Consider the following 25,695-nt stretch of genomic DNA (forward strand, 5'->3'; position numbering starts at 1 on the left):
TGTCCCTGGTCCTAAATGGATCGATACAAATATTTGGAATCAAGCTTCTTGACACTTGAACCAGTTAGCTCTGGAAGCTAATTCCAGAGCCTTGAAATTGATGTGTATCACCATTAGCAGTTGTTGGTTTAATTTTATAAAGGTACCAGGATGGGAGAGAACACAAGTGAGCAAGGAAGAATTCTACTGAGAGGAGAGCAATTGAAACAGAGCAATTGAAACAGTTGGCCAGGAATGGGGAGTTTTGTGGCATTGGTGGCCAAGAGAGATCCAGTTTGTGATCAGTGGAGTGGGCACACTGTGGCTTCCAGAATCTTAATTAGGCATTTGACAGGGCTCCACATTACTGCACAAAGGAGTAACATACTAGCTTGGATAGAAGGTTGGTTGGCTGGCAGAAGACATACAGTATGTGTAAATGGGTCTGTTTCAGATTGGCAGCTTGTGATGAATGGGACCCTCAACTTTTTACAGTTTGTAGCCAAGACTTATATATTGGGATTGAAAGGCTGGTGGCTAAGTTTGGAATGAACACAAAGACAGATAGTAAAATTTGCTGTGCAGTTGACAGAACAAGCATGTCGACCAAATAGATAGGTTGATTGATTGGGCAAAAATACAGCAGATGGCGTGTAATGTGGGAAAGTATGAAGTTCACTTTGACAGGAAGAAAAATAACAAAATATTACTTAAATGGACAACAACCACATAATTCTGAGATGCAGAAGGATTTAGGTGTTCTAGGTGTATGCATCACAAAGGTTAGTAGGCAGGTACAACCCATAATCAGGAAAGGTAATGAAATATGAGCCTCTATCCTGAAAGGAATTAAAGTTAAATGTAATGATGTTGTACTTCAGTTGTACAGGGCATTGGTGAGACCACATTTCAAATACACTGCAATTTTGCTCTCCTCATTTGAGGAGGGATGTGAATGCGTTGGAGGCGATTCAGAAAAGATTTATTAGATTGATGGAAGTAGTGGGTTATCTTATGAGTTCAGGAGATTGAAGGCTGATGTGATTGAACTTTGTTAGATCCTGAATAGTCTTGACAAGGTAAGTGCGGAAAGGATGTTTACTGTTGTGGGTGAGTGCAGAACGAGGGGACATAACTTTAAAATTAGTGATTGCTCATTTGGGACAGAGGTGAGGCTTTTTTTCTCTCAGAGGGTCATGTGACTTTGGAACTCTCTGCCTCAAATGGCAGCAGAGACAGTTTGACTGAATATTTTTAAGGTGGAGGTAGAAGAATTCTTGTTAAGCAGGGAATCAAAGGTTATCGGTGACAGATAGGAATGTGTCATTTGTCACTCAGACAGCTCAGCCTAGATCTTACTGAAAGGTGGTGCAAGCTTGGAGGGCCACATGGCCTATTATCTTAATTAATATGTTGTTCAATCTAGCATTTGCTGGTTCAGGTCAAACCAATATTATAGTAGGGTCCTCAAAAGCAATAGGTCTTTTATTTTTGTGTGTGCAGGCCCAGAATGGATTTTATCTTGCCAATGCCACGGGGAAGGCAAATGCTTTCAACTCATAATAAGCATGTGCTTCTGGGCTGCAATATTGGTGACAGAGTGTGGATTAGCAGTTGAGAAAAGGGTGTGACATAATTAATTTTTTGGGATCTAATTTTTAGTATTGCACGCCATAGAATTAGAAAATGTGAATCTAGAAATAAAAATAAAATATGGAAATTCATAGAAGACCATAAGACCGAGAAGTGGAAGTAAGGCCATTCGGCCCATCGAGTCCACTCCGCCATTTAATCATGGCTGATGGGCGCTTCAATTCCACTTACCCACACTCTCCCCATAGCCCTTAATTCCTTGCGAGATCAAGAATTTATCAATTTCTGCCTTGAAGACACCCAACGTACCAGCTTCCACCGCGCTCCGTGGCAATGAATTCCACAGGCACTCCACTCTCAGACTGAAGAAATGTCTCCTCATTTCCATTCTAAATTGACCCCCTCTAATTTTAAGGCTGTTCCCACGGGTCCTAGTCCCCCCGCACAAAGGGAAACAACTTCCCAGCATCCACCCTTTTTAAGCCATGCTTTATCTTGTAAGTTTCTATTAGACCTCCCCTCAACCTTCTAAACCCTAATGAATACAATCCCAGGATCCTCAACCAATCATCGTATGTTAGGCCTACCATTTCAGGGATCATCTGTGTGAATCGCCGTTGGACACGCTCCAGTGCCAGTATGTCCTTCCTAAGGTGTGGGGTCCAAAATTGGTTACAGTATTCTAAATAGGGCCTAACTAGAGCTTTATAAAGTCTCAGAAGCATGTCGCTACTTTTATATTCCAACCCGCTTGAGATAAATGACAACATTACATTTACTTTCTTAATCACTTTAGCTTTATGTACTTTAGCTTTATGAATTTTCTCACCATTTAAAAAATAGTCCATGGCTGTATTCTTTTTTCAAAAGTGCAAGACCTCACACTTGCTTACGTTGAATTTCATCAGCCATTTCCTGGACCACTTTCCTAAACTGTCTAAATCTTTCTGTAGCCTCCCCCCTCCTCAGTACTACTTGCCTGTCCATTTAACTTCATGTCATCAGCAAACTTTGCCAGAATGCCCCCAGTCCCTTCATCCAGATCATTAATATATAAAGTGAACAGCTGTGGCCCCAACACTGGACCCTGCAGGACCCCACTTGTCATCAGCTGCCATTTCGAAAAAGAACCTTTTATCCCAACTCTCTGCCTTCTGTCAGACAGCCAATCCCCAATCAATGCCAATAGCTCACATCGAACACCATGGGCTCTCACCTTACTCAGCAGCCTCCTGTGAGGCACCTTATCAATAGCCTTTTGGAAGTTTAGATAGATAACATCCACTGGGTTTCCCTGGTCTAACCTATTTGTTACATCTTCAAAGAATTCTAAGACATTTGTCAGGCACCACCTCCCCTTATTAAATCCATGCTGACTGCTAATCTGACCCTGCCCTTCCAAGAATATAGAAATCTCATCCTTAATGATGGATTCTAAAATTTTACCTACAACCGAGGTTAAGCTAATTGGCCTATAACTTTCCATCTTTTGTCTTGATCTTTTCTTGAACAAGGGGGTTATAACAGCGATTTTCCAATCATATGGGACTTTCCCTGACTCCAGTGATTTTTGAAAAATTACAGTCAGTGCCTCTGGCTATTTCCTCAGCCACCTCCCTCAGACCTCTAGGATGTAGCCCATCGGGGCCAGGAGATTTATCGATTTTTAGACCTTTTAACTTTTCTAGCACTTTCTCTTGAGTAATGGCTACCATACTCAACTCTGCCCCCTGACTTTCCTTAATTGTTGGGATATTACTCATGTCTTCCAATGTGAAGAGTGACACAAAGTATTTATTAAGTTCTTCAGCTATTTCCTTATCTCCCATCACGAGCCTTCCAGCATCATTTTGGAGCGGCCCAATTTCTACTTTTGCTTCTCGTTTGGTTCTTATGTATTGAAAGAAACTTTTACTCTCATTTCTAATATTACTGGCTATCCTACCCTCAAATTTGATTCGCTCCTTCTTTATTTCTCTCTTTGTTATCCTCTGTTTGTTTTTGTAGCCTTCCCAGTCTTCTGATTTCCCAGTGCTCTTGGCCACTTTATAGGCTCTCTCTTTTTCTTTGATACATTTCCTCCCTTCCTTTCTCAGCCATTGCTGTCTAACCACTCCCCGGATAATCTTTCTTTTCTTTGGGATGAACCTCTATACTGTGTCCTCAATTACACACAGGAACTCCTGCCATGTTGCTCTACTGTCTTCCCCACTCGGCTCTGCTTTCAGTTGATATTCATTAGTTCCTCTCTCATGCCCCTGTAATTACCTTTATTTTACTGTAACACCATTACATCCAAATTTGCCTTCTCTCTTTCAAACTGCAGACTGAACTCTACCATATTATGATCTCTGCCTCCTCAGTGTTCCCTTACTTGAAGATCTTTTATAAAGTCTGGCTCATTACATAGCACTAAGTCCAGAATAGCCTGCTCCCTTGTGAGCTCCAATACAGGCTGTTCCAAAAAGCCATCCTGTAAGCATTCCATAAATTCCCTTTCTTTAGATCCACCGGCAACATTATTCACCCAGTCCACCTGCATATTGAAGTTCCCCATGATCCCCGTGACCTTGCCTTTCTGACATGCCTTATCTATTTCCTGGTACATTTTGCGTCCCTGGTCCTGACCACTGCTGGGAGGTCTGTACATAACTCCCATTATGGTTTTTTTGCCACTGTGGTTCCTCAACTCTACCCACACAGACTCCACATCATTTGACCCTATGTCATTCAGTGCCATAGATTTAACTTCATTCTGAACTAACAAGGCAATCCCGCCCTCTCTGCCCGTCTCCCTGTCTTTTTGATAAGTTGTGAATCCTTGGATGTTTAACTGCCAGTAGTGAACCCCCTGCAACCACGTCTCTGTGATGCCTACCACATCGTCATCATTAACGAAGATTTGTGCCGTTAATTTATCTTCTTTGTTACGAATACTATGATCATTTAGATAAAGCGCCTTAATGCTAATTTTCTTATCCTCATGGAATTTTCTTATTCCACTATCTCTAATAATATGTCATAAGTTATCATTCCATTTTGCTTCATTCCTAGCCTGTCTTGAACTTAAACCCTGCACACATGCTAACCTGCTGCTTATTTTTCGACTTGACTCCATACTCCCTGTTGCTTTCCCTTTCCCTTCACCCTGACTCACAAGTTTAAAGTCCTAGTGACCACTCTATTTATCCTTTTTGCCAGAACACCGGTTCCAGATTGGTTCAGGTGGAGACCGTCCCGTTGGTACAGATTGTCCCAATTCCAAAACTGATGCCAATGTCCCATGAAATGGAATCCCTCTTTCCCACACCAATCTCTTAGCCATGTGTTTACTTCCTTAATTTTCTTATCCCTATGCCAATTAGGACATGGCTCGGGCAGTAATCCAGAAATTATGACCCTCGAGGACCTGGTCTTCAATTTCCTTCCAAGTGCTTGATTTTCTCCCTCCCACTCCAATATCCTTTCAAACCGGTCGGAGATATCCTGCACCCTGGCACTGGGCAGACAACACACTATGCGGGTCTCCCGATCCGGCTCGCAAAGAATACTATCGGTCTCCCTAACTTTAGAATCCCCTATAACAACTACTTGCCTTTTTGCTCTCACCCCCCCCCCTCTCTTGAATGGCCTTCTGCACCATGGTGCCATGGTCAGCTGGCTCATCCTGTCCACAGCCCTTTTCCTCATCCATACAGGGAACAAAAATCTCATACCCGTTGGACAAGGTTAAGGGTTGAGGCTCCTCCACTCTTGAACTCAGAATCCCCCGACCTGCCTCACTTCCAGTCACACCCTGTTGTCCCTGATCATTAACTGAGTTTGAATTACTTACTCTACCGGGTGTGACTGCCTCCTGAAACAAAGCGTCCAGGTAACTCTCCCCTCCTGGATGTGTCGCAGTGTTTGAAGTTCAGATTTCAGCTCATCAATTCTGATCTGGATTTCTTCCAGCAACCAACACTTGCAGCAGATGTGGTCACTGCTCTTCACAATGGGATCAGCCAGCTCCCACATCGTACAGCTACAGCACATCATCTGTCCAGCCACCACTGCTTATTTAATTAATTTATACAAATTTATGAGTTAAATAATCTCTAGTACTTCTCTATGGTCTTATTCAACCAACCATGGATGTTATGTGCCTGAAACAGATGTCAACATTTTGTTTGTAATCTATTCTGATGTTCCACAGATCATATTAATTTCTTTGATGTACTTTTTCAAAATTTGTGACCCTGTGTTCTTTTTCCATATCATGGGTGCTATGCTCAAGTGATAGGTCCTTGGAGGTTTCCTCATGCTTGACTCTGAGACACTGTTTCTTGTCAGTGGATAATTTGACATTGATTTACACTCTCAGGAGCAGGGTGAAGAAGCAGGCCTCAAACTGTCATTGTACTGTTAATCTGAACTACAAACTAGACATCTAGCAAACTGAATGAACTTGCCTCCATGATGTTAGTCTGCAAAAAATGCATTGTTGCAATTCCTAATTTTAGTTTCTTGTTCAGGCAGCCTGGCTATTGTCACCATGGGAAAGGGATGTTCCAGTCACTCCCATTTTAATTTTGTCACCAACATGATAGAGTTGTGGAAGTTCCATGTAAATGATATTAAAAAAATTAGGAATGAAAGTTCTCAATAAAATGTAGTCTGGAATATAGAAATTTAAATAATAGACCCATTTTTCTTACCCAGGTGCATGGGCGTTTTGGATTTGCAAAATGTGCTCTAGTGATATGAGCGTTGCTGGCTGGGCCAGCATTTATTGGCATCCCTAATTGCCTTTGCTTGGTAGTGTTCTGCCTTCTTGAACAGTTGCGCTCCATGTGGTTTAGGGTAATTCACAGTCTTGATCAGAAGGAAGTTCCAGGATTCTGACCCAAAGGCATTGAACAAACAGCAATATAGATCCAATTCAGGATGGTGTGTATCTTGGAGGGGGACTTCCAGGCAGTGGTGTTCCCATGTATCTGCTGCCTTTGGCTTCCCAGATGTACAGCTTACACGTTTAGGGATTGTTGTTTTAAGGAATTTTGGTGGGTTGTTGTAGTGCATCTTGTTGATGGTACAAGCTGCTTGTACTGTGCACTAATAGTGAATAGAAAAAACATTTAAGGTTCTAGAAGAGGTGCAAATAAAGACAACTGATTGTCTTGGATGTTGTTAGGCTTCTTGACTGTAGTTTAAGCTGTACTTGTCAGAATTTCAAAGATTGACATGGTATGTGAAGGGGGAAAGAGTGAGCAGTGTAAGTAGGAACTAACCTTGCAGAGGGATTTGCTCGGTTGGGGGTCCATCAGGTATCCAGACTCCAGAGGTACAGGTAAGCTGTTTTCAGATTGGGAGCGGAGCTGCTGTATCAGATAAGGGTTGGTGCTGTGCTGAGGTAAAGGGTAGGTTTGTTGTGCAAATCAGTGAGATGGGGCTGGAGACTCAGGCCAGAAGCAGCAATGGGATACATGATTTCTGTCCCAGGTGTAAGGGACCATGTATGATGGGCAGAGTATATTAGATTACATATGTTGGTATGGTAGAACACAGGGAGTGTGTGGGGTGAGGGGTGAATGCTGAAGAATTGCTTTGTTTCTCACCTTTTGAAGAGGTAAGATCTGATCTGATCTGATCCTGGGACACTTTTGGGAAACATTTGGCATCCTTTGGAATTGTAAATAGGAATACCTGTGAATAGAATGTTCATAAACTTGTTGAGACTTGCATTGTTGTCAAAAGACTATCCGAAACAGTGTGCAGTTGAAAAAAAATACTGCTAGTTACAATTTCTACAAAACATGCATGAGGGATTATGGGGTGCTACTGGTGAACAGTTCGAACTGATCTTAAATGAAAGCTTTTGTTGATTTAATATTTTAAATACTTGAGAAAATGCTTGTTGATGTGAAGTATTAGCCACAAACAAAATGGTGGTTTTGATAAGTTAGTCAACACTGAAGTAAAATGTTTGTTTTCATGAGGAATTTGTTCTTGCAGTTTCACTACATTGGCTGCATTATATGTTTATTTTGTATCAATGAGAGTGTGTTTTTATAGTTAGATATTACATTGTGTGACATATTATACTGGTAACTTTATTTTCTGTCCTGATGTCTCTTGGTTAATGCACCTGCGAAAAGGTGAGTTGGCTTGAAAAGGGAAGGGCAAAGGATGTTGGGTAGGACATAATTTGGCTTATGAACTACAAAGTGCAAGGGACAAGACTGAGGCATACTGTAGATGAGGGACCATGATATATAGGCCTTGTTTGGCATAGGGTTAAAAAACCAGATGAATGGCAACCATTGTTGATTATTGCAAAAACCCATCTGGTTCACTAATGTACTTTAGTGAAGATAATCTGTCATCCTTGCCTGGTCTGGCCTACATATGACCTCAGACCAATTTAGTTGACACTTAACTGCCCTCTGAAATGAGAGCGAATCAGTAAAAAGACAATTCAGTGTGGGCAACAAATGGTAGCCTATCCAGTGATGATCATATCCCTTGTAGGAATAGAGAAAATTCTGTATTATGGGGTATAAGGGATGGGTACAGGGACATAACTTGACACTAATGAAGATATGTATGACAAATCAAGGGGATGGGCGTATGGTGACACAAACTTATAAGGAGCTGAAGGGATGGCTACAGGAACATAGGTTGGCACAGAGAACAAGGGGTTTAGAGCAGGGGGGTGTTTTCTGTTTTCATCATTACTTTTTAACCTTTGCATACAATGCCTCCTAGTCCTTAAGCCAGCTTTTCATCCAGCCCATCTTGGGAACAAGGCAGCCTCTTAGTCTTATCCCGGTTGCACAATCCAACCCACCTGCTCAGACCAAAAATCCAAAGTTTTCAGCCACATTTAATTTTGGTATCATGGAACCAGGATTTCTCCCACCTCAACAAAAGGGAATGAATATCAGGGCCATTATTAGTGTAAGAGTGTCTGCAAAGGTGGTGGTGGAGGGTTGTTTTTCAGACTGGAGGCCTATAACCAGTGGAGTGCCATAAGGATCGGTGCTGGGTCCACCACTTTTCATTATTTATATAGATGATTTGGATATTAACATAGCCGGTATAGTTAGTAAGTTTGCAGAAGATACCAAAATTAGAGGTGTAGTGGACAGCGAAGAGGGTTACCTCACATTACAACGGGATCTTGGTCAGATGAACCAACAGGCTGAGGAGTGGCAGATGGAGTTTAATTTAAAAGCAAGGTGCTGTATTTTGGGAAAGCAAATCTTAGCAGGACTTGTACATTTAATGGTAAGGTCCTAGGGAGTTTGCTGAACAAAGAGACCTTGGAGTGCAGGTTCATAGCTCCTTGAAAGTGGAGTCACAGGTTGATAGGATAGTGAAGAGGGTGTTTAGTATGCTTTCCTTTATTGGTCAAAGTATTGAGTACAGGAGTTGGGAGGTTATATTTTGACTGTACAGGACATTGGTTAGGCCATTGTTGGAATATTGTGTGCAGTTCTGGTCTCCTTCCTATCGGAAAGATGTTGTGAAACTTGAAAGGGTTCAGAAAAGATTTACAAGGATGTTGCCAGGGCTGGAGGATTTGAGCTATAGGGAGAGGCTGAACAGGCTGGGGCTGTTTTCCCTGGCACGTCGGAGGCTGAGAGGTGACCTTATAGAGGTTTATAAAATCATGAGGAACGTGGATAGGATAAATAGACAAAGTCTTTTCCTTGGGTGAGGGAGTCCAAAACCAGAGGGCATAGGTTTAGGGTGAGAGGGGAAAGATGTAAAAGACACCTAAGGGGCAACTTTTTTGTGCAGAGTGTGGTACGTGTATGGAATGAGCTGCCAGAGAAGTGGTGGAGGCTGGTACAATTGCAACATTTAAAAGGCATCTGGATAGGTATATAAATAGAAAAGTCTTAGAGTGATATGGGCCAAGGGTTGGCAAATGGGACTAGATTAGATATTAGATTCCCTGCAGTATGGAAACAGGCCCTTCGGCCCAACATGTCCACACTGACCCTCCGAAGAGAAACCCACCCACACCCATTCCCCTACCCTATACCCCTGACTAATGTACCTAACACTATGGGCAATTTAGCATGGCCAATTCACCTGACCTGCACATCTTTTGGATTGTTGGGATATCTGGTCGGCATGGATGAGTTGGACTGAAGGATCTGTTTCCGTGCTGTACATCTCTATGAACTGTGGATTCAGAGTTGTGCAAATTAATAAAAAAAGCTTCTTCCTTCTTGCAGAGGTCTGATTTTGATTGCCATGGCACTCGGTGTGATGTTATCCTTTTGGCCTTCTGTGGTTAACAGCGTTGCTTTTTGGCTAATAGGTATGGGACTCACAGAGCTTGATAATAATATTTTGTACAATTACAAAAACATGGATATTTTCCCCCCCTCATGCTGTCTTCCTCTGTTAAAGACTCATGTTGGAGTGTCGGCGTATGTTACGTAAGTTAACAACTGTTCATGTGGGCTAATCAGTAATTTATCAGGTGGTGGTAGTGATGGTCTCTAGTTGTCAATTCTCATCTCAGGACCTGGAAAATACATGAACTCTTTTATAATTGCCTCCAGCTGATGTTGATTAAATCAGTACAGGTTAGAGACCAAACTGAGACATGTGAACAACAAATAAAAGTAAGTCCGTCAGCCCTTTAAGCCTGCTCTGCTATTCAATGAGATAATGGCTGATCTGATTTTAATCATATCTCCACATTTCTACATATCTTGATAATCTTTCGTCCCTTTAATAACTAACAATCTTAGCTACGTCTACCTTAAACACATTTAAAATATCCACAACTTTCAGCAAGGGAATTCCAAAGACTCTCATCGCTCTTCGAGGATCCCTCATCTCTGTCTTAATTGGACAGTTCTTACTTTTAAGCTATGACCCCTTCAGTTGTACAGCTTATTTCTGGTAAACAGCATTAGAAATCCACTCTCATTAACTTGTATTTCTATGCAATCTATTTGATCAAATCCATTTTAATTCACTATAAATGGTAATGAGCAGGAAACAACGAGAGAGATTTTTTTGCCAAAACCTTTAATGCTGGTAGAACTGACAAAGCATGGACTAAAAAATAAGATAAAGATTTCTAGCTCCTTATTTAATTCTTGTAGCATACAAGATTTCAGACTAGGTTTTCTGCCAGGAATATTTTCTGATAGCTTCACAAGGTTACAAAACTTTATTCAATCAGGATATAACGAGGAACCCCAGAATTTCCATTTTTCCCAACTCATTCCCACTCAGTGCTAAGCTTGACCATTCAATATGTACATTAAAGACCAGTGCAGTTCTCTTGCTTCTCAGGCATTAATCCATTAAAGTTACATTATCATTTATAACCCCCTGCCATCATTGAAAGAGTTAGAGTTTGCTTTCAGTCACCCCCTATCACAGAGTCACATGCAAGAGGATGAAGAACAAAGGCAGGTAAGATGGCATCAAAGCCAGATGCCCTGTGATGAAAGTTCTACTCCTAACCAACAAGCTCAGGCCCAAATCTGGAACTCAGCACAGATTTGCTTATGTAAGTTCCAATTGATAAGTCGGGTGGTGGTCGACTTTTCAATCTGGTGCAAGGATATCTATTCAAATGCACAACATCAGAGTGATATAGCCTTTAGTGCTTAAGATACTCAACTTTAATGCTGCGGACTCCTTCCAGACCAATAAAGGGAATGTCTGCAGTCAATAACTGCTGTAGCATCATTTGCAACCAAACATTGCAACCCATTGTAAGGAACACTATCATTTCCTTTCACACACATGTTAATCAGAATATGGCAGAAGGCCCACAAGTCAGGAAGATGATAATGTGGTGAGGAGAAGATGTAATAAAGGACAGTTTTAAAAAGAATTAAATATCAATCCATAGTTTCTATTTTCCCAACTCTTTCCCACTCGGTCCTAAGCTTGGCATTCAAAATTTTAAAAAAGTCTATACAGTTTAAATGTGGAATTCTCCAACACTAAATATTTTTGAAAGAACATCTATAAAATTGTTTGTAAAGACAATTAGTTGCTTTAAAAATAGATTTATTAAAGGGTAAGGAGAGTGAGAGCAGAGTGGAATTAAAATCAGGTGTTTGAGAAAAAGTAATGGCACAGAATGCCCAAATTTCCTGGTTCTGTACTCTTAAGTTTTGGTCTCCTTTTATTTCATCCTTCCTTACACATGTACCATCTGTCCTTGTGTGGTTGAGTGACAGAGGGATTTATTAGCAAAGTGCAGAGGGGATATCCCATGTCACCGAGCAGCCACCCTTTAGTTCTCCAATTATGGCAGACTGCGGAAGGAAAATGCTGTTGTGGCAGCTGCCAGGATAGTGGGAATTCAATGACATGATTACACACTAACTGTTCATTAATGGAATTAATATTCTGTTTACTTCTGCTTAAAATAACTCCACCTGTCCTTGAATATTACCAAATAAAACCTCATAAGGCATATATTCCACCTTCCATATATGTTGCAGGAAAAATCTCGAATATGTTGTGCACTTCCTATCTGTCATAAGACCACATTGTTGAGTAGATTCAACACTGGATCAGCTGCAACAGTTCAGCTTTCAACAAACTATGGCAGTGACTGTTTGACAACAGAGATCATTTTAAGTCAATAAAAGTCCAAATATACAGAACACTAGTCATCACCACATTCCTGTACTGCAGTGACACATAAAAGATCTTGAGAAATTCCACCAGGAATACCTCTGCCCAACCTCTAATTCAAAGGGAGGACCATAAAACAAATTTGTTCTTTTTGAAATCAGCTTCACAAGCGTTTGTCTAATAATCAACTTTGATGGATTGGTCACTATGTCCAAATGGCTACAAAGCAACTCCCCTCCCCAGATCCTGTTTTCTCAACATGAAGATTGACAGTGAGGAGGCAGGTCTTAGGTTACAGGAGAATATAAATGGAATGGTCAGATGGGCAGATTAGCAGCACATGGAATTTAACCCTGATAATACTTGTTATCATTTATATACATGATTTGGATGTGAATAAAGGAAGCATGGTTAGTAAGTTTGTAGATGACACCAAAATTAGTGGTGTAGTGGATAGAGTATAATGGGACCTTGATCCAATGGGCCGAGAAGTGGCAGCTGGAGATTAGATAAATGTGGAGTGCTGCATTTTGGTAAGGCAAATTAGGGCAGGATGAATAAACTTAATGGTAAGGTCCTGGGGAGTGTAGCCAAACAAAGAGGCTGTGAAGTGCAGGTTTGTCATCTCTTGAATGTGGAGTCAAATAGTGAAGAAGGCATTTGTACACTTGCCTTTATTGGCAGTGCATTAAGTATAGGAGTTGGGAGGTCATGTTGTGGCTATATAGGACATTGGTTAGGCCACTTTTGGAATATTGAGTTCAATTATGGTCTCCCAGATATAGGAATGATATTATGAAACTTGAGAGCATTCAGAAAAGATTTACAAGGATGTTGCCAGCGTTGGAGGATTTAAGCCAAAGGGAGAGGCTGAATAGGCTGGGGCTATTTTCCCTGGAACATCGGAGGTCAGAAGTTATAATGTCATGAGGGGCATGGATAGGGTGGACAGCCAAGCCCTGGTAGTAGAGTCCAGAATTAGAGGGCATAGGTTTAAGGTGAAAGGAAAGATATAACAGGGACCCAAGGGGCAACTTTTCCACACAGAGAGTGGTGCGTGAATAGAACGAGCTCCCAGAGGAAGTGGTGGAGGCTGGTACAGTTACAACATCTAAAAGGCAACTCTAGGAAACATAAATAGGAAGGATTTAGAGGGATATGGGCTAAATGCTGGCAAATGGAACTAGATTAATTTCGGATATTTGGTTGGCATGGGCGAGTTAGACCCAAAGGTCTGTTTCGATATTGTACATCTCTGTTACTCTTAAGTGGGAGGTGGAAGAAGTAACAAGACAAGGGAGTACTCAGTCAACTGCAAGCCAAAGGAAGCTCAGAGGAATAGAGAGATCATGGGATACTTGTTCACAAGGGTAATTAATAAGGCAACCACAATGTTTGACTTTATCAGTTGAAGCATAGTTTATAAGAGAAGGAAAGTCATGTTGAAGCTGTACATAACTTTGGTTCACCCATAGTACTGGTCACCATACTATATGAAAAGTGTGATAGCACAGGAGGGGGTGATGAGGAGATTCATAAGGATGTTGCCTAGGTTTGAGTTTTTCAGGTTTGAAGGGAGGCTGTTGAGCTCAGATTATTTTGGGGCAGAAATAGTTGAGGCGGGGCCTGACAGAGGTGCATAAGTTAATTATAGACAGGAAGAAAGGTCACTGGTTGTGAAACGTTAACTCTGCTTTCTCTTCACTGATACTGCCGGACCTGCTGAGTTCTTCCAGCAATTTCTGTTTTTGTTTCAGATTTTCGACATTCACGGTTGTTCAAAGCTCAGTAAGTCTGGCAGCATCAGTGGAGAGAAATCAGAGTTTTCTTCATTCTGAGGAAGGCTCACTGGACCCAAAATATTAACTTTTATTTCTCTCCATAGATGCTACCAGACCTGCTGAGCTTTTCCAGTATCTTCTGTTTTTCTTTCTGATTTCCAGTATCCACAGTTCTTTGTTTTATTTTAGTCCATAGAAAGTAGCTGTTCATGTTAGTTGAAGGGTCAAGAACAAGAGGACACACTTTTAAAGTGAAAGGCAGGAAGTTTAGAGGGAATTTGAGGAAAAGGTTTTTCACCCAGAGGGCGGTGAAGGTTTGGAGCACCCTGCCTGGAAGGATAGTTGAAGTGGGTAACCTTGTAACTTTTAAAAAGTATTTGGATGAACACTTGAAGTGTCATAGCAATCAAGGGTATGGGTCTAGTATGGGACTGGCATAGGTTGTAGTGGATTTTTGGCAGTACAGACTCAATAGGCTGAACTACCTCTTCTGTACTTCATGATTGTATGACACTCAAATGACCAGCGGAGAACGAAGTAAACAATTCAAAGTCAGTCTGAAATTGAAGCCCAGCAGTGTTTATACTGTCTCATGCTTTGTACCAATCATTGAAAGTGTGAAACTATCACTTTCAAACTCTTTAATGCTAAGGCAGATAGGTGGGAAAGAAGAAAAGATAAGCAAATTCTGCAGTCTAGCGCCAACTCTTTAATGGAATACGCTAACTGAAGTGCATAACTATTTCCAGGTTGAGAATTGACCTATTCAATCGTGGATAGATTCACGGTAAAAACACATGACACTGAGTAGACATTATCTTTGAATAGAGGGACAACCAATGAATGGAATGAAACCCACTGCAGTTCCTGTGCCTTTCTCTCTGTTCACACGTGATCATGAAGTCAGATGGATGTTGTTGTTGGCTATCTGTACCAATGGAATCCTATTACCATACTGAAGTCACTTGTACACTAATTCTATTTTCTTCTGTTTATAGAAAAATGAGTTATCCTGCTTTTTCTTGCAGACAGAGACTCTCATCAGTCCCTGGTTGCAACTATGAATATACAATTGAAAATTCTTTTCTATGTTTTGCACCTGGAAGAATCAGATCATGTAAAAGTTTAGAGCCAAGGTGATTCTGATGTCGACTGTCAGGTGTTAAGTCCAGTTTTCTGAGGTGGCACCTGTCTTTGGTGAAACCCAGTGGTGTAGTTGTTGCAGCTGGTTGAGTTGAAGGTAGATGAAGTGCTCCCTCAAAACACATAATGGTTAATGCTTACTGTGAGAGCTGTCCTCCTCCCTCTATGCAAAGCATTACCCCTCTTTCCAGAGTTTCTTGTCTGCTACATCTGATCCATTTGTCTATCATGTCGCAGTCCCAAAGGCATAACAGGTCAAAAATGTCCTGTCTTTTCATATGAAGGTGCAACAAAATTCTGCAAAGCCAATAACACATCACATCACTATTCAGGAAATAACCCAAATTATGAATAACTTAAAAACAGAAGTAAATCAAAAGCTCCTCACCTTCATGTACCTTAAATGTTACTGGGGTCTTCAGCTGTGAATGATTAGCACAAGTGTATAAGTTTCAAAACATGCCTCAAAACAGTTGGAAAAATCTTAATTTGTGTTGCTGATATCAAGAATGTTTGATCAGAGAGGGTTCAGAAAGATTTACCAGAGTGTTGTCAGGAACGGAGGGTTTGACTTATAAAAATAGGCTAGATAGGCTTGGGACTTATCTCACTAGAACGTAAGAGATTTGGGGGGTGACTTTTATAGACGTTTATAAAATAACAAGGGACATAAATAAGGTGAATAAGGTTCTTTTTCCCTAAGGTGGGGAGTTCAAAACTAGGGACATATTTTTTAAGGTGAGAGGAGAAAGATTTAAAAAGGACATGAGGGGCAATTGTTTTTACACTGAGTGGTTTGTGTGTGGAGTGAACTGTCAGAGGAAGTGATGGAATTGGGTCCAGTTAGAACGTTTAAAAGACATTTAGATAAGTATATGATAAGGAAAGGTTTGGATTAATATGAACCAAACTCAGGCAAGTGGAGTTTGGGAAGTTAATGCAGTTTGGGAACATGAAATTTATATACACACACACAACTGTATAGAATGGGGACATCAAATAAATTTCTGTATTGTTAATAGATTTCTTTCCTATTGTTACAGGAGTTGCATCAGTAATTGGTATCTTCTACCTTCGAAGGGAAGGAGCATTCGCTGCAGGAACTGTCTTGGCCATTTATACTATGTCTCTTTGGCCTCACTTGATCAACCGCCTCATCAACTCAGGATATCCAGGGAAGGCCTTAGGCACAGCAATGTTGGTGTACGTGCTGGAGATGCTTGGTATAGTGTGGTGTACAGCTTATAATTTTGTTCCTGGAGGTTCCATTACTCGAGAACAAACCATGGCGGTTTTAGGTACGTGGTGTAAACTAAAATAAGTTTTACATTAACAATTTGTTAGAAGCATATTCTTCTAATTTTGAAAACAATATCAAGAAAAGCCTACAAATTATTTTTCTATATTAATGTCAGTGGTTTAAATTAACAACCTATCATCTCTCTGGTTTCAGTAGAGAGTAATAATTGGTTCACAAATTTAGCAAATTTTTACATTTTATTTACAGTGCTGTCCATTTATACTCAATAATGTACTTTACTGTGGGCTAAAGCAAAAACTATTGTTTTCCTGTTTGAAGTGGCAACAATCTGTGTGAAAATTTGCAGATTTCAGAATATCACCGTTTCTGTGTTAGTGCAAATTAATCAATCCATATTTTGATTAAATGAGATTGATAATTTAGTTTTGAATTAGTGGCTGGGTTTATTCTGAGGAGTTGTGCCATAATGTACACAAGTATCAGAAATGCCTTACTAGCAGCTGAAGTTTAGGCACAAGCATTTGACATCACAATATACCTGTGTCAGTCTGCTAATTTTATACTGGTTGTAAATAAACCTCCGTTTTCACTATTGTCTTGGTACATATCCCCGGTGAATCTATGAAGTTTGTCAGTTGTGTGATTTGGCACATTGCAAAAACTTGCAATCCTCACTGAACTAAAGTAGTGTTCTTCAAATGTGCATTTTGTTTTGGCTAAGTGCAAGTTGCATCGACCTTGTTGGAGGGACACTTGCTGTGAGGCAGAGCAAATTTTCTTGCCACATCTTAACAAATCCACCACATTAATTGCTGTTTCACATCCCATTTGTGCCCTAACTTAACATGCACCGCTCCAATAACAACTTGGCATTCAATGCATAGCTTGGAATTGACCAATATCCCTTGAACAGGCATCATTTTTAAAAGGCCACTGTACACTTGGAAAGATAGTGCGGTTGGTCAGAGGGTGGATGGCCTGTCACCTTGCAGGCAGGCTCTTGGTGCTCAAACTGGATGGCATAGTGTTTAGCATGACTTCCTAGTTCCATAAGACCTGTAATGCAGGCCACAACACCAGAGCAAGACAGCCTGATTTGAGATACTCACCCAGATTAAAGCAGTCAGAGCCGCCTGGAAGAATGCCCCAGTGAAGTGGTCTTCACTGCACCAGTGTAAGGACTGTTATCTTCTCTTTGATATTTTGCACTCACTCTATTTCTGCTACTGTATCCACCTCCCAGCAAGGCTCACGCTCTACCACTCTCATTCCCAGCTCAATTACTTTTAGAATAGAATATCTGTCTTGTCACATATATTTAATGTAAAATACAGTGAGAAGTGTGTGCCATTGCTGTACATAGGCACAGTTCAGATTAACTTTGAATAAAATTTTTAAGAAGATAACTTAAAGAGAGTCCAACTTCTCCTTCTCTGCTACAGCATGTCGCTACCAGAATCACAACAGGTTTTCCAGGCCATGCTGCCAAGTATCCTGCTCCGGCCTTCCCAGTTTAACACCATGCCCCCGAGAGTGTCCTGTTCAGGGCTTCCCAGCATACGCCATGCCCCCGAGAGTGTCCTGCTCCGGGCTTCCCAGCATACACCATGCCCCCGAGAGTATCCTGCTCCGGGCTTCCCAGTTTAACGCCATGCCCCTGAGAGTGTCCTGTTCCGGGCTTCCCAGTTTAACGTCTTGCCCCCGAGAGTGTCCTGCTCCAGGCTTCCCAGCTCCTGCCATGCTACTGCCAGGACCCACTTCATGCCGAAGCAAGTGTCCCGTTCCAGGTTTCACAGGCTGGCTGACCAACTCTGTAGTGACGCTCTGGAGCCTATTGAGACTGCCTCCAGCGTTCTGGTAAGCTCTCAGGTAAGTTTGAGAAATAAGAAGGAAAAAGAAGAAGAAAAAAATTCAAGTGAAGAGGACAAGCCCGGCGCACATGAGCCCGTAGGTTGCCTACTCTGCCGTTGCCATCTTGGCTAAGGTGGTCCATTCTAACCCCTGACACTACTAACCCTGCATACCCTTCTACTCCTTCACTCAGCACTCCTTCCCACCTGTACGAACAGTAATACAGTCTTTTCTGCTATTATGTGTGTTTTGTCAACGCGAATTGGCTAAACATGATTGATGAATAGGTGAATGCTGTTTGCAAAGTGCAAACTTTTCAGTAAGTGTTTTGGCTATTGCGTGATTCTATCCCTAACACTTTTAAGTGTCGCAGTGTGCAGAGTAATAAAATGTTTATGCCAGAGTGTCTGCGTCGATGTCACATGTTCAGTTGACTGGCATTCTTTGTTGTGAAGTGCTTTTTGAGAGATACTCCGTAATTTTGGTTCTTTGATTGTGCAAATTTTGCTGTGTTACCCATAAATATTGGAGGACAATATTTATGGAGGAGAATGTTTATAAGCAGCATCCTGGTGATAAAATTGCCGGTTGTGAACATGAAAGAAAGGCCATAACACTTGAAGGGAAGCGAGATGTTACTGTATTATTTCATTATTGGATTTGAATTTTACATTTAGTTAAACTGTGCTATCCTTTGTATTAGGCTAACTACTATATTTATTTCAATTTTGAGTAAATCTTTGGTGATCTGCCCCAACCCTATTTTTTCCATAAGCCCTGTTATTTTTACAGTCAGTTCAGCTATAACATGATAGTTTTGTTCTCGGCAAGCCCTTTATGTAAGAAAATTGTGTAATAGAATCACCATTTAAATTAATGGGGCCAGAATGATGTTATAACCCATACACGCTTTAAAGGTTGGTGCTTTAGAAACAGTATCCTCAATTTGTCAACCATGTTATAGCAAATTTGCGTTAATGAAATGTGCATTTTTGCAGGATGACCGGTATTGCGCTATTTTCTAAAGCACGAGGTTGCACAAGAACGTAACTGTAACTATCGCATTATAGCAGAAAGACTGTATCTATGTCACCCATCTTTGTCACTTCTCCCTCATTCTATGAGGAAAAGTGCCCTCAGGGCAGAAATAATCAAGGCAGGTGTTGTCCTGAAGGTCGTTTAGCCCGTCACCCTTTTATGAGGAGAGTATCCTAACTCTGACTGCCCTGAACAGATCCTGGACTGGCATCGGAGGCTGCTTTGACTTAATGTGTCATGACACCTGAGTGAAGGAGATTCTCCTTTGGCCTGTTTTAGATTAGATTAGATTCCCTACAGTGTGGAAACAGGCCCTTCGGCCCAACAAGTCCACACATACCCTTCGAAGAGTAACCCACCCAGGCCCATTCCCTACTAATGCACCGATTACTATGGGCAATTTAGCATGGCCAATTCACCTGACCTGCACAGGCGCACCCAGAGGAAACCCACGCAGACACGGGGAGAACGTGCAAACTCCATGCAGACAGTCACCTGAGGCTGGAATCGAACCTGGGTCCCTGGCACTGCGAGGCAGTAGGCTGGAATCGAACCTGAGTCCCTGGCACTGCGAGGCAGTAGTGCTAACCACTGAGCCCCCGTGCCATCCTCGACAACCCTGACAAGCATTCTGCCTTTATGTTTGAGCTAAATGAACAGCAAGACTGAGGCTGGTATATCTAACTGAGGCAACAAAGCGCCAAAGGGCAACGCATCAAAAGGCAGGGATGTTGTAGGCTCAGAATGAGTGAGTGCTATGACAGGAAACAAAGAACCTGGAAATGCAGCTTGACTGTGTGCTTCCCTCAGCACAGTGTCCTTGCAACAGCATTACAAAGTGCAACCTCAGGTGCAACCTGAGGTATAGCATTAAAGTGTAGAAGCATCCTGTAAATTGATCAGATGTGTTCTGAGGGTACTTCGAGACTGGAACATTTCAGATGTCAATACCTGTGAATGTGGGGTGTGTGTGGCCAGTACCCATGGAGCATGCCCTGAGATGTTGTTATTTAGTATCCAACATGAGGTCATTTGGAGCAAGGGGCAATCTTAACCAAGTAGGAGGTGTGCAGATGCTGGAGATCAGAGTTGAGATTGTGTTGCTGGAAAAGCGCAGCAGGTCAGGCAGCATCAGAGGAGCAGGAGAATTGATGTTTTGGACCAGAGCCCTTCATCAGGAAGGCTGATGAAGGGCTTCGGCCTGAAACGTCGATTCTCCCAATCTCAACCAAGTGCCAAGTACCAACTTGGCACTTGGTTTCCATGTTGCATTTTCCTGATGTCTAGTTTGTTGACAAGTTTGTGGTAATAAGGAAATAAATATTCTAGAAATAAGGCAGCCAATTTGTCCACAAACAGCATTGGGATAAATATCCAAAAAATGTGTAGTAGTAATGCTGGCCAAAGGTGAAATTCTAGCCAAAGAAACTTCTCTTCAAATAGTGACATCAGATTCTTTGAGACAGCAAATATGGCTTTGTGTTCCTAAGGCTTTGGAGAATTATTTGAATCCATGATCCTCAGAACAGTTCAGATTGATTAGGGTGGAGATACAGGCTTCTATTATTAGTATATTGGCATTTCAAAGGAAATGTATGTCATAATTACTTTGGTTTGAGCTGTATGGTAAACATCTATGGGATTTTGGAGTATGAGAACCAGAGTTTTGAGACAGGTACTTCAAATTAGGAAATTTTCTGGCTTGCACAGCCACCTCGAGAATAGCAGTTTTGCTCTGGGATAGGGGTTGCGGGTGTGGGATCGAATTGGGCCCATTGCTCCAAATACTAATCAGAGGTGGCCATGGAAGCCACCAAGTCATGAGGCAGTCTGTTTAGTAGCCCCATCTAGGTTCTCTGGGGTGTCAGTCAATCAGACATTTAAAGTATCAATAGCAAATACTATTAACACTTGACAAATCTTTATCGTGCATAAACAATGATCGAGCCAATGACAAAATAGGTTGCTGGAAAGAGATTGTATCATTGCAGGCTTTCATTTCATTTGAATTATTTCTATAGGTGCCACTGGCCCTCTACAAAGGGTATACTGGATGAATAGTCAAGGATTTGCCTTGAGTTGGTATGGAGGGTATGAAGAACCAGTGGGGGAGAATAAGGAACACGAGATGTAATAGGAGTATGCACGTTATGAAATTATCCTTCAGAATTACCCGAAATATTTGGCAAGGTCAATGCAAACTCACTGTCAATAGAGCGGACACACGCAACACATATAAGCTACATCCAGGCAGTTCATGATTTGAGGGACTGTGAACCATGAGACTTTCAGAAGCTGCCCTGATTGCATGAAAGTTGCACAGAAAACAACTGTGCAGTGGAGCCAGCTGTAGAAACCAATAATATAACATTTTCAGTCGACTTACTGCAACATTCGTTTGGGTGGAACACATTCCACATTCCGTCTAAATTGTTTGGCGTCATTCCATCAGGGAGCATGACCTCTACTTTGGAAAATTTTGATTGCAAGCTCAACTTCTCCAAATTTGTTGATGCTTTGAAAGGTGGCTGGGGGAGTGGGGTGTTCATGGTGGTTACTTACAGTTTGTCGTCTGATTACAGGGATATTTTTATGTTAATTCCTATTGAAATAATTTGTGATATTTCATTATGTCATAATTTAACTTCACATTCACATAAGCAGCTACTCAAGACAGCTTCTAAAAGTGAGCATTAACCACTTAGAGAATGTTATGTCATATTTAGATGGAAAAGGCATGAGAATGTTACAGAATTTTGTGTTTGGTTTGTCATTCATTCAAGGGGAAAACATTGCATGAAAATGGTTGACAATTTATTTTTGTTTGTGCACACAGTTTGTTTCTTATAACTTTGAATTATAATATTCTACCAAAGAAAAAAGGCATCCAGCCACATGACTTCATAATTTTCTCTTGTCACAAATAAAATAAAATGTCAAATAGATTTTACATGAAGATATTATCTTGTTTATGTGGGAAGCAGGAACAATGTAAATGATATCAACTGGATACAACATTTGAATTTCCCAGAGTATAACAATGATTCTTTAGAATATTTTTCAGAGAGATGTCAAGTTGCCCTTTGAGATAAACTTTTCCATTTTAATTTCTGCCTGTTGTGGAATCTGCATGGTCTGTATTCCATCTCCTAAAATGGACACTGCATTTCTCTTTCTCCAGCTACATTAAAGACTGCCCTAAAATACTGCAGGTTTTACGTAGCTTGCACTTGGAAGTTGCATTTGTGTCTGCTGTATTGACAGAAGTTACTTTAAGCATGCCAGTTAATTTCAGTTTAGGTTAATGCAGGTGAGAGTCAAGGCTCATTGTTGCAATCCAGATATGTGCGCTCTCACATTAATTAGATCTCCTTGGTAACATTTCACACAGACACTGAGCTTGGTACATAGGCAATATTATTCCTTTCTCGGTCTCCCTCTACCTGCACTTCAGCACCATGATTCACTGGGGAAATTTATTATGTGGTACAATACTGAGTCAACAGGTAGAAAAATGCAGACTTGGTTCCTGTCTGTGCTGAGCTAACCAACTTCAGCTGGGTAGAAGTAGGACACTACACTTAACTTAGGCTTGAGATAGGAATATGTGACATACATTTCTGTCCCCATTCTTTATTGATATCTGTGACTCCTGCCGGGCTGTACCATATATAGATCAGGGTTAGTTGGGTTTGGTCAGCTCATCTGCTTATAGAGGTGAGACTCATACGTACAAAATAGTCAGTCACTTGACCGAGATATTGGAATTCTTGATATACTCTGGTACAAAAATAAACGATTGGAGCATTGTTTTCAGAAAAAGGAAATAAAATTGCAGGTCAAAAAATAAATATTATCTATCTGTAAATTATTGTTTTACAGCCTCCATAAATGATTATTTAATGATGTGGAGGTGCCAGTGTTGGACTGAGGGGGATAAGGTCATAAATCATACGATACCAGGTTATTGTCAACAGGTGTATTTGAAATCAAAGCTTTCAGCACGCTGCTCCTTCGTCAGGTGAAGCTCCGAAAGATTGTGATTTCAAATAAACCTATTGGACTACAACCTGGTGTTGTGTGACAATAATTCAATGAACGAGGCTACTGTCTTTGTGCATATAGGCCTCTAAATATCTATTGTCTCTTTTTAAATTTGTCTCCATTCTTTATCTATGATACATTTTATTGGAAGAAATTTTATTTCATCAGCAGTGATAGGTTGATGTACATTTATGCAAATTCCGTATAAGACCATCTATTTATTTATTCTGTTTTCAATTTCACCTACTCCTGTCAAACGTCAGAAATACTTCTGGATATTAGTTATTGTTTGACAAAGCTTACAAAGAATTTTGATTATCCCTTTACTGTTACAACTAATCAATGTCTTGCTCTGTTACAATTTTTATTTCAACAGATTGACTATATGTTTGAAAATACTTGAGGAAGAAGTTGTAAATCAAATCATGATGAACATTTAATTTTTACCCTAATGTATAGAAATGTTTAATTAATGTCACATGACAATTCCTGTAATTTATCTACTTTCTTTTGTTTTAAAAACTACATTTTAACAGTGATAGAATGTTTATGAATCAAGTTCTCAATTTCTACTTTCCCCTCACTTTCCAGGTGTGCTCATGCATTTGATTGGATTGGGATTATTCTTTGGCGAACAGTCCAAATGCTTCCCAACAGAAACTGTTTATGTCATTCTTTTCAAAGTCTTGGCAAAGTATGTCAAACTATGTAAGTAGAATAATGTTGTTACATTGTGGAAATATAATTGCCTTATCACTTGACTGACATTTGTGTATGTAAATGATTCTGTTAATGACCTATATCAATGGGAAATGTATATAATGGGAGACCTAAAATTCTACTTTTGACGAATTGAATTGAAAAGATCTACACAATAGAACTTGGAGAAATATGAAAATTAATATTCCTTGAATAATCTGAGAGATGTTACACCTGACTTAAACTGTTCATAATTTTTAAAGAATTATCAAATATAATTTCCAGTAAATCTTTTAAAAATGCATGACTGAAATATGGATTACATTGTGTAATACTGTTTTTTAAATGCAAAATCATACCTTACAAGCAATGTCCCAGACTCTCCCATCACTGTCCTTTGGGTTTTCCCAACCCACCAAAAGGACAGACTACTAGAGGTGGGGGCACAGTGGTGTATACAGTTGAGAGGGAGTTCTGTGGGAGTCCTCAACATTGAGTGTGCTTCAGGAACTGATGAAGTCTCATGGCATCACTTTAAACCTGGGCAAGAAAGCCTCATGCTGATTGCAACCGCCGTCCCTCAGCTGTTGGATCAACTTTCCTCCATCTCAAATGCCACCTGGTGGGTGCATGGAATGTACACTGGGTGGGTGATTTCAATGTTCATTACCATGAAATGTTGGCAGTACCACGACTGATTGAGCTGGAAGTATTAGAAAGGGTATAGTTGCTAGACCTGAGCTGCTTCAGGTGGTGAGAAACCAACAAATACTTGATCCTCAATCTCATTATATCTGTAGTAAATGGAGTGACTACCACACAATCATCGTGAAGAAAACGTCCAACCTTCGCATGGAGGATACCCTCCATTATAGGTAGTGCTACCACTGCGCTGAATGGGAAGTTTTGAAGAGATATAGAAATTCAAGATTGATAGCCAAGCGACACAGTGGCACAACATTAATAGTAGTATTGTATACGACCATATTCTGTGACCTCATGACTTGATATATCCCTCAATCTACCATTACCACTGAGTCAGTGACTCAGTCCTGAATTGTTGAAAAGGCAGGATTACTAAACAGCCCACTGGAGGAGAAGGGTCCACAAACATTCACATCTCCAGTGATGAGGGTGTTCAGCAGATCAGCGTAAATGACAAAACTGAAGTGTCTGCAAAAATCTCCATCCAGATGGGCTGAGTGGATGATATAACATGGCTCTGTCCTGAGGTTCATAGCATTATTGGCACCTGTTTTCAGCCAATTAAATTCATTTCACATGATATCAAGAAATGGCTGAACATATTGGATACTGGAAACATTCTGGGTCTTGACAACATCCCAGCAATAGGTTATACTACAACCAGGAAAGCCGTTAAAATACAGATACAAAACTGACATCTACTGGAAATGCGGAGAATTGCTAGATATTGTTATCTCAGTTTATATTATTTCTGCACAAGTCAGGTTGCAGACTGACTAAAAACTGAAAGAACTGTAGATGCTGTAAGTCAGAAACAAAAACATAAGTTGTGGAAAAGCTCAGCAGGTCTGGCAGCATGTGCACAGAGAAATCAGAGTTAATATTTCAGGTCTGGTGACCCTTCCTCAGTTCTGCCATCAGGACAGCTCTCACTTTCTCAAAGGACCTCTGCTGTTCTTCATGCTCAGAATAATCCATACTCTCAACCAA

The 25,695-nt window shown here is 40.8% G+C and overlaps 1 protein-coding gene across 1 annotated transcript in view; it reads left to right on the forward strand.

Moving 5' to 3' along the window:
• The window catches only part of LOC140482325 (PGAP2-interacting protein-like), a 136,998-nt gene that overhangs the window by 60,554 nt on the left and 50,749 nt on the right, over window positions 1–25,695 (forward strand). The window contains exons 6-8 of the mRNA XM_072579614.1: window positions 9,801–9,886; window positions 16,151–16,405; window positions 23,893–24,009. Coding sequence (XP_072435715.1) covers window positions 9,801–9,886; window positions 16,151–16,405; window positions 23,893–24,009 — 458 coding nt within the window. The remainder of the gene's footprint in view (window positions 1–9,800; window positions 9,887–16,150; window positions 16,406–23,892; window positions 24,010–25,695) is intronic.

The sequence above is a fragment of the Chiloscyllium punctatum genome, chromosome 1 (assembly GCF_047496795.1).
Source record: "Chiloscyllium punctatum isolate Juve2018m chromosome 1, sChiPun1.3, whole genome shotgun sequence".
Classification (NCBI taxonomy): domain Eukaryota; kingdom Metazoa; phylum Chordata; class Chondrichthyes; order Orectolobiformes; family Hemiscylliidae; genus Chiloscyllium; species Chiloscyllium punctatum.